Genomic DNA, 13,173 nt, shown 5'->3' on the forward strand with positions numbered 1-13,173 from the left:
AAATTTTCGCGTAGGTGGATGGGAAGGTGAGGGGGTGTTATTTTCTCCGAGAGGGGGGGATAGGGAAGAGGGTATTCGCCCTCAGAGGCATTGAGTGAGGCAGGAGAAGGAGGAAGAAGGGAGACGGTGGAAAGTCGCTGTCACAAGAGGGAGTAAATAAACCTTATTTTTTTTGAGCAAGGAAAGAGACGGAATAAAAAATTCAAATTGCCAGAGAGAGCAAAAGAGAAGAGAAAGCGAAAAATAGAGAGGAAGAGAAAGACGGAGAGGACGAAAGTGGTAAAAGGAGGAAGACTTTCCCCCGTTAGTTTTTATATATATTAATGGAAAGACACCGCACAAAGTTACGGGGGAAATGAGAGGGGGGATGAGGTAAAAGAAGTCATCCGGGAGAAGTTTTTTTTGAGTGCGGGGGTGAGGAAAGGAGGCTAAGAGGGAAGAGCAAGAGAGAGGGAGAGGTTTGACGACAAAAGGGAATTAAAAGGGGAAATGAGGGAGCTGGCGTGAAGGGAAGAGGGGACGCGGAATTTCTCTCCCCCTTTCTGTCTACTTATATATATATATATATATACACTCCATTCTCCTGGAGTTCTCAAAGAAGGTCGAGGCTGAAAAGGTGTGAGAAGAAGAAGGAGAGGAGTTACTGCTGGAAACGGGGAAGTGTAAGAGGAAGTGTTGCACAAGGAAGGAGAAGGAAGCAGAAAGACGGTAGCGGAATCTTCGGGAGAGAGAACGAGAGGGAAGAGGGGTTTCGGAGGAGGGTGTGCGCGCGAGGGGGAGGGGGACGAGTGTCGAAGGAGTGGGGGGAGAGGAGTTGCCTCCGTTGGGGGGGAGGGAGCGGGAGGCTGGAGAAGTAAGGAAGAGGGCTCACTGGGGGTGGAAGGGGGGCAGGCACGTAACCTACTTGTCGGGGAGGAGGCGAACCGGCAAGAATGATCGCCGGCGTTACGGCCACCAAAGAGTGGGGATTCGAACAAATTCACCCTTTCGACTGATTGGAAGGGGGCGGAGGAGAAGAAAGGGTTGGGACTTCGCCCGCCCGAGGGTCGGGAGGAAGAGGAGACGACGGCCGCGGCGGCGGAGGGTTTACGGGCGAAGTTTGGCGTCATCCTCTGGGGAGAGGACGGGAGAGAGAGAGAGAGATAGGAGGAGCGGCCGTGGGAGGAGAGAGGGAGCCGTCCCCCCGCGGAGGAAGGGGGAAGGGTGAGAGAGGACCCTTCGGGATCTCCTGACGGGATAAGTTCCTCACGCCGAGATGAGCAGCGGAATATTGGACCACGAAGGGGAGGAGGTGAGTTTTACGTACGACCCCTAAAGGGGGCATGAGGAATTTCCGCCAATAGGAATCACGGTCCCAATGTCTCGGATTTGTGAATCCTTGGGATTTCGGGATATAACCTTGCTCACGAATTGAGCACACTTCCAGTTGATGTTTTATTGCGCTTCATTTTTAGGACTACCTAGGCAAAAATCTAGACTCGCGACCTCTGGATAAACAAAAATTGCATCTCTTATTTATCGTAAACATAACTTATTTCAAGTTTTCCCATAGTTTCTACATAAAAGTCATAAACGACTCTGCATGATTATTAATCATCTGGTAATGAGAATAAGAATTACTGGGTACTGTGTTGCATGAATGTTACAGTGAATCTCGATTATGGCCACCTCAAGTTGATAATTTCTCATGTCAACTTCAATTTCCATGGAGCACCTTTTAAAATGCTAATAAAAACTGTATTCTGTACTTAAATTTCATCGTTGTTGTCCATAGCTTTTATGTTTTAGTCAAATTTTGCCAACCTCATTACATCTGCACATTTCAACTATGATATGTTTCAATATTTTTGTAATTATTTGACTTACACACTATTATTTTTCTTTTACAATTTACATTAATATTTTAATATTAAAATTTTTAAATACACTATTTTTGACTTTCAAATATAGAGTACTCTTTGATTATATTCCTTTATACTCTTTGGAATTTCAAATATCATGAGTAAACATGATCGTAAATGAAATGTTAGTGACTTTTCCGATCTCCTTTTCCAATAAAAATTACTTGGAATGGCACTAAATATACGTACACAACGTGTTAGCGCAGATGGTGATTGTCAAATTCTAATATGCTATACAATTTTGATGAAATATATGAAGTTAGACAACTCGTTTTATTTCATGTTTAATTTGAAGCCTTAGTTTGCAAAGAATTTAAACGTTACGCAAAGTTACACATTAAAAGTCATCGTTTAATATATTTGGAGTATATCTAAAGTAATAGTTACGCCAAACAAATGGCGTTGTCCTCTTCACAGGAAATGAAATGAATTCTTCTGTATGTAAAGTTATTCAGTGGCAGTGGATATTGAACGGTAACAGATGATCAACTAATAACAGGTTTATAACTTAATTATTATATAAATGATGATCAGATTCACACTTCCGGATTAGGCTTTTATGTTATATTTTTCGAATGAACGTAAGTACTTTTATTCGGAGAGCCATCAGGCTAATTTGGTACAATGTTTCAAATTTGTTTCGTTATCAGCAGCACTTAGAAACAGGTGAAAGCTGATTAGACGTATTTATGACTTTAATTAGCTAAATGGACGAGAATCAGACTTATTGGATGTTTTTAGCCAGCAGAGAGAAAAAATAATTCCCCCGAATAATATTTTCCCCTCGTTTTTACGAGTTTTTTTCAGCCGAATACCTCATGTTTTCATCCTCTTATCATCCACACATAATTACACAAGGGAAAAAAGAAACATTTTATGAGTGAATTATTGCTAGATTTAAGAATTTTATCACTGGAAATGACAGGCTTATGCTTTCGTTCCCTCCTCCCAATATTCATACGAAGGCACAAGCTACGTGCGATTTTAAAGTTGTTCCTCAGATATTAAATACCCACCGCCAAAACCGATACGATTTTGTCCTACGGGAGGAGGGGGGAAAGAGAAGGGGGCACGGGAGCGTAAGAAGAGTCGCTGGGGAGGTGGAGGGGGGTTGGTCGGGAGGGAACGCCGTCTGAGTGTTCCCGGCTGCCCCGGCGGCTTCGGGGCGACCGGCGTTTCCCCTCGACGCTCGCCGGTTCCGCCGGAGCAAGTCACCGCGGTCAGTCTTCTTGGCCATTCAGGGACGGCGAAACCACCCGTCCCCCGGTTCTCGTTCTTTTTACACCACTTCCGTTCGCCCACGACGAGCCGACGGAACGGGGGAGGGAAGCGGGGCCGTGGGATGCGAGTGCCGCGGAAACTCATGGGGTGCCCTCGGAATTTTTGTAATTAGGAAGCACACACCCCCTTAAATTCCGCCTCCCACACTCAGCAAGAGGAGGAAGGGAGCGGTGTACGCCATTGCGTGTTTAGACATCAGCGTTCACGCTTTACACTAGCACCGTCCCAGGAAACACGCCAGCGGTACGACCTTTTTTCAAAATGAAAAAAGAAACACGAAAACCGTTGTTTTCTTCTATGGTTCTCCAGGCCCTGAGGGGGGTGTCGTCGATGGTGGACTCTAGAATTGGCGGCAGGACTCCGGAGGATTTCGTATCAAGGTCATCGGCTCCCGCCCCTTTCACTGTACCCACCTACACCATAATTCCTTACGGATGTGACAATCAATTCGCTTTTATCGGGGAACGTGCCCGTTTTCGGGGGACCCACCTCCAAGCGAGGGTTTAATTTACGCGGGGAGTTAGGGCGTCTTATGTTGATTAAAATTCCGGGTCGAGGAATGCTAACGGTAGATATGGACAGGAATACGGAGCGAAATAATTAATTTTGTATTTTTGGTTTGCCGCAATGCGCCCTTGGGCCATTTAATTTACAGACGGGACGGGAGAGAGGAATGCAGTCCCCGTCTCTGGTTAATATTCGAATTTATAATCAAATGGCAATGTGCCATTCGATAAATTAACACTTATTTTAGAACAAAATTCCTCACATTGTAAGATTAGCTAATTGCCAAATTCCAACGTATTCATCTTAATCCTAAGGGTCACTGGAAAATGACACATTTTAAAATAATCTTTTTTCCTTATAAAAATTTAAAATAGTCTTAAAAAGTTTCCTTTCCTTATTGATTACATTGGAAAAGGCTCTAGTAATTAAGTGTAATGCAACACAAATTAAATGCATTGAAAATAAAACAAAGAATAGCAATAAATGTATTGAAACAACTGAAATACACGTATCAAATAATGTATTTTGTAGATGTAGCCAATGAAAGTTCTTGAAGTAATTAATGTTCAAATTGAACGAATGTTCGATTTTAGTCTATGATAAAAGATATGCTAATTGATTGAGTAAAAATTGATACAATGATGCACCATATACGGTACTTTAAACCACTAATAAATATTCATATCTTAAACGTTAAAATGTTTAGCCAGAATACCTATTGGCGAGCAAATTCCCATTTGCATTGAACTATAATTTAGATAAGTTGGGGACACAAAAAATACGGATCGTTAAGAAAATATTGGACCCTTAAAAACTGGAGAAGTATCGATATTAAGAATTAGAGATGAAAAAATTTAAAATATAGAGAATATAATGGAATCAATTTAAAAAGAAGACTTACTAATTTTTGGAATTTATATAAAACGGATGACAATAGCTTAATAAAACGGATATTAAGATATTTTCTAGGGAAGAAGAAAACAACAAAGAGGTGAAAAAAGAAACAGTATACAATAGGATGATGCAACTGAAAGTGAGCGATACCATCATTAAACTAACAGTACATTACTCTTATTGGCGGTATACCTGGTTACACTCTAAAATCATGACTCCGGTGTGCTGTTTAATTTATTGAGGAATATTTACCATTTGACATGTTTAAAAATTATGCACTGAATCAATATCAATAAGGGATATTATTTAGACCGACTATGGCGTCGCGCGCAATGATTGTCATACTAAGAAATCTCGAACTTATTCTAGCACATGAAAACGCATTCTCTGATAATGAAAAATTTCTTTGAGAAGTCTTGATTATTCTTATTTAGCAAACATGTGTACCGACAGCTAGTATGATAATGCAGTCGCTATTCCTAAATGATAAGCAATGTATTACCCCAATACATGCTTGTATTTCCCATCACCCAAAAATCTTGAGTGAACTGCAATGGAAAAATAAAGAAGAGTAACAACTCTACTATCATTGGATCAAGGTCTCAGGAGGACGAGACTTGAAAAATACGCCATTGTCTTGCTTTTTACATACCCTTTCAATTTTTCACCCACCTTTTTCAACTACAGCCCATAGACCTTCGAATTCAAGTACTCGTAGTATTCCATTCTCATGAAAAACCTGTTACGATTATGTGGCCATCTAAAAAAGGTTTTGTCAATCCGATGTGACACTTGCGTCTCGACCAAACCCACCCCACTCGGGTTGCTGGCAATATATTCCCTGTGTCCCACAGCCCTCCCTCCACCTCATCCCTTACGGATCTTCTCAAAAACTCAATTGACTGGCTATTCTCTCAGGTCATTTGTCTTCATCATTCTGCCGCTGCACGTCATCTCCACCGCCCGGAATCCCTCCTCCCCACATACGGCGTGTTTCACGCACACGTTCATATGCCTCCACGGAGTTTGCATCCCATGTGTGAATTTTCATCAGGGATTTCCCCGCCACGTCGCTCGTACAATATGACCAAGTGAAAAATGATTCAGGCCGGCGCGAAACTCTTGTTTACATGTGACGTCGCCAACATAACCTAAGTTCGTATTCTTCTCACCTGGCTACTTCTTCAAGGATTTTCTTCCTTTATTTTCTCCTCTCATTCTACGAGGGTCATCCGGAAAGTAGTACCCGTTCGTGAAATAAAAAGACAAAAGTAAATATTAACAAACATAAAAAATTTTATTTGAAAGAGGATACTTTAAACTACTTCTCAACATAATCTCCAAGCAAATTAAGGCATTTGTCATAACGTGTGACAAGTTTCTGTATTCCTGCTGCATAGTCCTTCGCCGCCAGCTCATTGAGATACGCGAGGGACCCATCTTGCACAAATTTTTGCATAATGCAGATGGTGTTTAACAATTTCATGAACAATTGTTCGAGAAACATTGGGAAAATGCTCACAGATGTCATCAATTGTGACGCGCCGATCGTTCCTCACGAATTCGTCAACTGAGCTCACCAGTTGGTCTGTAATGACAGACGGTCTCCCCGAACGCTCATCGTCGTGTGTGTTCCCCCTCCCCATGTTGAAGTTGCGACACCACCGCCGAACAGACGACTCGTCCATTACATTGTCTCCATACACCTCCTTTAATTGGCGATGAATATCACATGGGCGAACGTTTCTTGCATTGAGGAATTTAATCACTGCCCTCACTTCACAACTGGCGGCGTTCTCAATTTTTTTAAACATTGTAAACAATCACAGAAACAACACAGGCAATGCTAGCGTCACGCAACTTGGCTCAGAGAAGGCAGACAAGCCACTGAAGCTATCTGACCTCGTCCAGCGGCTACTCGCGTCGTCAGCACTTCATGCGGCACGAACGGGTACTACTTTCCGGATGACCCTCGTACATTCTCAGATTCGAGCCCGTTTATGTTTCCTTTTTGCCAATAGATTGTGATTCACAACAGAATTTAATAAGCTAAAGCAAACAATGATTCTCTTCCCTGTTGGCAAAAGCCTTTACAGGAAATATTCGGAGAATGTGTTTGCCAGCATTTTTCTTGTTTGTTATTCCTTTCTCGACTGAGGATTCTAGGAAATTTAGGTTAAACCCTAATGCTAGCTGTGAGAATACTCTATCCTTGGGGGACTGCTAAATTTGCAGCAACTGTGTGCCTTGTTGCGTCTAAATTTAAGAAAAAAAAACAATTTCCGCATCGAAAGAAACAAGCAGTTTTTATTGCTTTTTTTAATGTGATATGTTTCGTTCATAACAAAAAAATTCATTATATATTGCGGTTCTTCTAACTAATGGTGCGTAGAATATCATTCTAAGATTTTTTCTAGGAGCAACCAAGTTGATTGAATACTTTTAAATTTCTTTCACTAAATTGAAGATAATCTCGCCGATGTAACAAACGTTAGTGTGACTACCCCACATTTCATAATTATTTTCAATTTCCATGACCCACTGGTAGAAATGCCAAGCTTTCTATAATATATTAGTTAAATCGAAATGTATAAAAATACGTGCGCCAAGCATTGACATGGATTTCATTTGGGTAGCTATAAAAAATGCCTGAATTTGGAGAAGAGAATAAAATGAAAAAAACATTAGTAATTATTTTAATTTGGTCTTGCATTAATGAAAATCTTTTAAAAAACGAGCCATACCTATATATTTTACTTGACAACTATTACATGACGTTTTATTCTACTGTTTCCTTTTAAATGAGTATTTTGATTAAAAAATCATTGTTGACAATCCAGACAGAACATGCCACCAGTTTATTTAAAAAAAATTTCTGACATTTAAATTGAATGGTTAGATAACATTCACTTTCATGAAAATAATAAGCTAATGAAAATACGATATGTCATCATCACCGAAAGCGTCCTACTTTTAGAGTTTCATATCGATTTCACACGTTTTATTAATGTTTTGGATCACTAAATTCTTTCGACGTCGTTCTTCGAGATTAATATTCCGTTTCACAAGGATGCAGGAGTTGATTTTCAGAAGCAGATAAAAGAGGGATACAATTCAAACAGATAATGAGTTATGATATAAGGTACCCCAAAGTTGAAAAAATATTTAGGTTTATATTTTGTGATATTATTCGTTAAACTTAAATAAATCATCTCTGAATGTGAGGGTTATGCAAAATGTAACAAGGAATAATCACTATTACCTGAATTCACGCTAAATTTTATAATTGAAGATATTTTATCAAATAAATATAACTTTTCAGTGCTGAAACCGACGTTCATGCATCGTTATGTCCGTGGGATAGGTGTAATGGCATTTTGAAAACAACTCAGTGCATCTAAAGAGAGAAGGAATAAATGTTTTTAAGTGTCCTAGATAAATTATTTTGAGGTTTAAAGGAAAATATCGGTAAAAGGGTAACAATTCATATCAACATAGCGCATACACACACACATACATATATATATATATATATATATATATATATAAATATATATATATACATATATATATATATATACGTAATATACTTCTTCAGGTCTGACTAACCTGAAGAAGGCCTCAGAGAAGGCCGAAAGCTCAAACAATCTAAAATCTGAGTGTTCTTTTATGTGTTATCTATTCCAAAGTAACTGCGGGAGATGCCGCAGCAGTAACTTTTAACGGAGTCATTCGCTAATGCGCATTTCAATGCAAAAATTTCAGAGTCTAAAAATGATTCGCCTTGAATGGAATTCGACCAGGATCCCTCAACGTCTGTTCCGGAGTGCTTTAGCCAGTTAAGCTATCGAGGCGTCCTCTTAAACTTTGAAATTTTGTTTATTTTGTGTCCTATTGTGCCGTCCAAATGTTATATTGATCTCGTAATTCTTCTACACCATCGATATATATATATGTATAGTATATATATATATATGTATAGTATATATATATATATATATATACACACACACACCATTTTTACTCAATAAATACGTATTCTGATCATCGAAGTGCGTAGGTCAAATAAAGTACGTATTTCCGAATAACGATAAGTATTGTACGCGTAGCGCCTATTTTTAACTTAAAATATATTCTATTGTTAGAAATCTTGAGGTAAGTACTGAAAATATACATCGGTATAATGGTAATACAAAGCCAATACATGTCGTAAGTTAAGTCGGGTGGAAGCTAAATCCCATCTGAGTCCCTTGAGCCTTTGCTCCTGGAGTTTTGATATTCCCAATGCGAATTCGACCTTGGTGAGCTCATCCTTTGCTAAGCCTTGTTCGGCAAAGGCGGGAAATGCCAAGTAATGCTCGTTGAATTAAGCAGATGAGGCAGGACGGTGGCGTCTATGTCTCATAATCCTCAGTTGCAGGTTTGAATCCGACCAAGGCTATGCCCCATTAAAAATATTGCTGCTCGTACAGTAGAGTTTCTTTACCACGGGAGAATACACTCCACAGAAGTTGACACCGTTTATTCGGTGAATATTCAATGCTTGCCGAGCCAAGTGAAAAGTATCTCAAGAATAAAAAATTGGAAAGAAGTTTTTCATAAAGAAGAACAAATCGAGCATAGCGGCTCAGCTCATGTATCAAATTTGACATTGAACTGTGAGACAAATTATTTTATCAAAATTATGTTTTTCTATTCAACATAATGTCAAAAGTTCAACGTTACCCTCTCAGGATATTAAGGATAGTATTAAGGGCACTTTTTAAATCCTATCCTCTACTCTGCACATTATATATTTCTTTACATTTTTCTCGGGCCACAACGACATTGAGAGAGATATGTGGGCGCCATGAAAGATAACTGTATCAGGAAACGAAATATAATTAAAGAATTAAATAAATATTTGATATGTTATATCACTTGGAGATAATGTTTCTATTTATGCCTTTTTAGTTCGAACTAACTTTTAAATTCTGTGAAGGTAAGTTTGGCTCTTTGAGATTTTTTTATAATTAATTTTCTTTTGCCGCATTTTGTCCTCTTGCAGACTTCCGTTGGCGGAGCAAGTCTTTTCAATGCCTCATTTTAATTAGGTACTTTAAATTATGGAATTTTGGCTTCAAAAATATTTCTGCATCAGCACTGTTAAGTAGTCATGCATTTGTGAATAGGTATAGAAGATAATACCATTCCCTTTTTTAAGATTTTTGGTCGGTATCAGCCGCAAGAAAAATAAATCTCAACTGCTGAATAAAGACTAGGGGTGAAGACGGTTGTGGCGAACTCATGGTACACCCATGATTAAAATATGTAACTTTTTTAATTCCAATGCAATTAAGTATCAGAACATAAAGGTGAGATCTTCACGGCAGCTGTACATCATGCCTTCTAGTTTCATATGCATTCAGTCTTTCACGAGTGGCAAGTAGCTCGGCATCAAATTTATGTTTCTGTATCAAGAACACTCAGGACGGGTAGGTAGGTAAAAAAAGGGGGAGACGTATTTCGCTTCGGTGAAAGAACGTAAAGTAGTCGATCCATGCACGTGTGTGTGAAGCGGGTAACTCTTTGAATGGAAGCGAGCGTATTCCAGGGTCCGCATCGTTTCTTAACGCCCTCCCACGAGAGAGAGAGAGAGAGAGAGGGGAGACAGAAAAAAGGTCTTCCTTTCTGTTTTATTTTTGTGCGATATTCTCGTCCCATCTCACCCAAAAACCCAGTCGGCCGTGCCCTCGACAACCGTTCGTGGGCGAAAAAAATTGAACTCTTTACCCCTTCTAAAAATTTGAAAAAGAAAAAAAGGAAAGGGATGCAACTCTCCCCTACCGCGTTATGATGAAATAATTTTTACCTTCCATCACTGCGTTTCTTCGCAAAAATGGATCTCTCCCTTTGTGCGCACTTGCAACGCACATCCATACACACGTGCACACACACACACAAAACCTGCGCGGATATATACATATATTTTTACCTTCCATGTTTGTCCCATCGGTGGCCACTGGGTGGCCGTGCTTCGTTTGTGTCTTTGAAAGTATTCTCCCTCCGTCTCCTCCCTCCACCTCTCCCGTAGCCATGGAAGTTTCCACTTGCTTTGCTGCTCCTTCACCCTATCCCCCATCCCTCGGCTGCCAGTCACCTCCCTCTCTTAACCCACCCGTGTCCCTCCTCCTCCTCTTATACGCCATAACCCTAACCCCCCACATTACCTCCCCCTCACTCAGATCTCTTCGCGTGCCCCCTCCGCATCGTCAGCCATCTCCACTTTCTCGACCCTACCCCCTGCCCTTCCATTCCCTTCCCTCTCTGCCCCTCCCTCCCGTCGTAACCACCCATTCCACAGCACCTCCTCTTCCCCATTCCGCCATCGTCTTCTTTTAGGTCGCTCTCTCCCCCTCCTCGCCTTCCGACATCGGAAACAAATTGAACGAGGCCTCTTGTTTCTTTCTCTTCCTCCTTCTCCCGTCCTCTTCTTCTTCTCCTTCTTCTTCTCCTCCTCCTTTCCGCCGCAGAGTTCTGCTCCAGGTGATAACATAATTTCTTCCTGGGAACACACAAAAGGGACGCTCGCGGGATATGCGCCGCGGTGACGGTACCAATCTTCCCCACGCTCTCTCCTTTGCGATTCACATTTATTTGCACGGATGTCTTCGGCGAATTTTCTTCCGGGAGTAATTGGGAAGGAAATCTCTTTGCTCGGCCTCGGTTCAAAAGTTCAACTGCTCTGCGCGGCGAGGGATCAATCGGGGGTTTCGTGCGCGATACGTCGGCGGGGGTGTGAGGAGAAGGCGGAGGGGGTTGACAAAACCCCCGCCTATCCCCCACCGAGAGAGATGAAAAGTCTGGTAATGAAGAAGAATATCCGTTTCGCTTCAATGATTCGGGAGTTCCTTTGAAGTCATGGGTGAATAATTTTTCGCGTCCAATTCCTCCTCGTGTCACGTGATTGTTTATGTTTTCATTCTAATTTTATCTTTAAAACTTAAATTGGAGAATTTCGTTCTGCGGTAGGTACGTATAAAGAATGCACGGAGTGTTTTTCTTGCGTTGACCTCAACTATTACTGCTCGTGTACTCGTTTTCTTCTGGTTTAAGGAGTATGTAATTTTATGGTCCAACTTTAAAGAATAATAGTGCAATTTTTTCGGTTGTTAAGTATTCCTCAGCGATTGTAGCACATTGCCTGGCTATGCTAGAACTTTTAAAATTTTTTATACTCACAGGAAATAGTTTTATTCAGAATTATAAACTTAGTATTTATAGATAAATATGCGATAGCAATTATTACTAAAAGAGAAAATGGTTTTCATGTCGCTTAAATATCATAATAATTTAAATTTTTTTAAATAATGACATATTGATACCTGATTGATCGTTTGATTTATTTCTAATCAAACTTGTATCATGTATCAATTTGAAAATGTACTTTAGTCTGTGTAAGTATCCGTAGATAATTTGAAAATGTGCTTTTCCCAAATTTTTCTTTTTTTCCATTTTGAAGAATATTGGTTATTCGTCATTGTGTACATTTCAATTTATTTTGTTCATTCAGTGAAAGAGGCCAAATTTTTTACAATATTATTTTGTGATATTTTAATTATTAGGTGCAGGAATGGGCTTTGACATCGAATTATTGCATTTGCATATGATCAAACATTTTTCTGTGCACCAAAGACGTGACTACCAATTCAAAAATAGTTTTATCGACGTAGACATCCAAGAGAATTCCATATGTATTTATAAACACATTTTTCCTTTAATCCTATTTTGATGAATACTGAGGTGATCTTCATTGTTATAGATTGCGATTAATTCTATTGTAATGCCAAGTTATTTTACGTATATTTCCATTATCTGTTGACATTAAAGTGCTCGCATTTTTTTACTCTTGAGTCCGACTGCAAATCATATGCATTTTTACTACGCATTTATACGCAAATTTATAATTTCCCGTTACAAGCTTCAGGTTCTTATTCACACATACGTAATTTGCCTCTTTAATCATAGAACTTTAACGGTTTTCCGGTAAAATAAATTTTTATTCATAGTTTTCATTGGCATGAAATGTGGCTCCCTTAACTTGTCAATCCTGAGTGAAAGTCAAAAATCATAACCGAAGGGTTCTTTTTCGTGAATTAATTTTCTGCTTGGGGATCGCGATTTTAATTGAAGTTGCCCGTTTAACGGGTTTCCACCTCTTTTATGGGAACATCTTTCTTTTCTCCTCCATCTCACTCACCCGCGACGTCCTACGCTTAATCCATCCCAATTTTCATTGGTTGGGCGTCCCATTCGTCCTCGTTTAATCTTCGTCAGTGCTCTCCTCTCTCTCTCTCCCCCGCTCCCCCACTCAACGCGATGACACTGCCACTCCCGTCGATTTTCCTTTCTTCTCTTTCAACAATATACGCCTTTCGTACTCTAATGGAGCAACGCCTCAGCACTAGAGATCTCCTTCTTCTTTTTATTTCTCGTCAATTTTTCTGAAGGACGTCTCCCGATGACATTTGAAGCTAAAACATCCGTTCCATGGGCGTGGGGGGCAAGGGGGAAGGAAGAAATCCGCCTTTCTCTATCCTATTTGTCCTCG

The 13,173-nt window shown here is 40.1% G+C and overlaps 1 protein-coding gene across 1 annotated transcript in view; it reads left to right on the top strand.

Moving 5' to 3' along the window:
* The first annotated feature begins 920 nt into the window (after positions 1–920).
* LOC139688095 (transmembrane protein 151A-like) overlaps positions 921–13,173 on the top strand; it is a 161,141-nt gene continuing 148,888 nt past the window's right edge. Inside the window, exon 1 of the mRNA XM_071585520.1 lies at positions 921–1,291. Within this exon, the coding sequence (XP_071441621.1) occupies positions 1,256–1,291 (36 nt within the window). The 5' untranslated portion in view covers positions 921–1,255. The remainder of the gene's footprint in view (positions 1,292–13,173) is intronic.

The sequence above is a fragment of the Hetaerina americana genome, unplaced genomic scaffold, assembly GCF_022747635.1.
Source record: "Hetaerina americana unplaced genomic scaffold, ioHetAmer1.1.p SCAF_2, whole genome shotgun sequence".
NCBI lineage: Eukaryota > Metazoa > Arthropoda > Insecta > Odonata > Calopterygidae > Hetaerina > Hetaerina americana.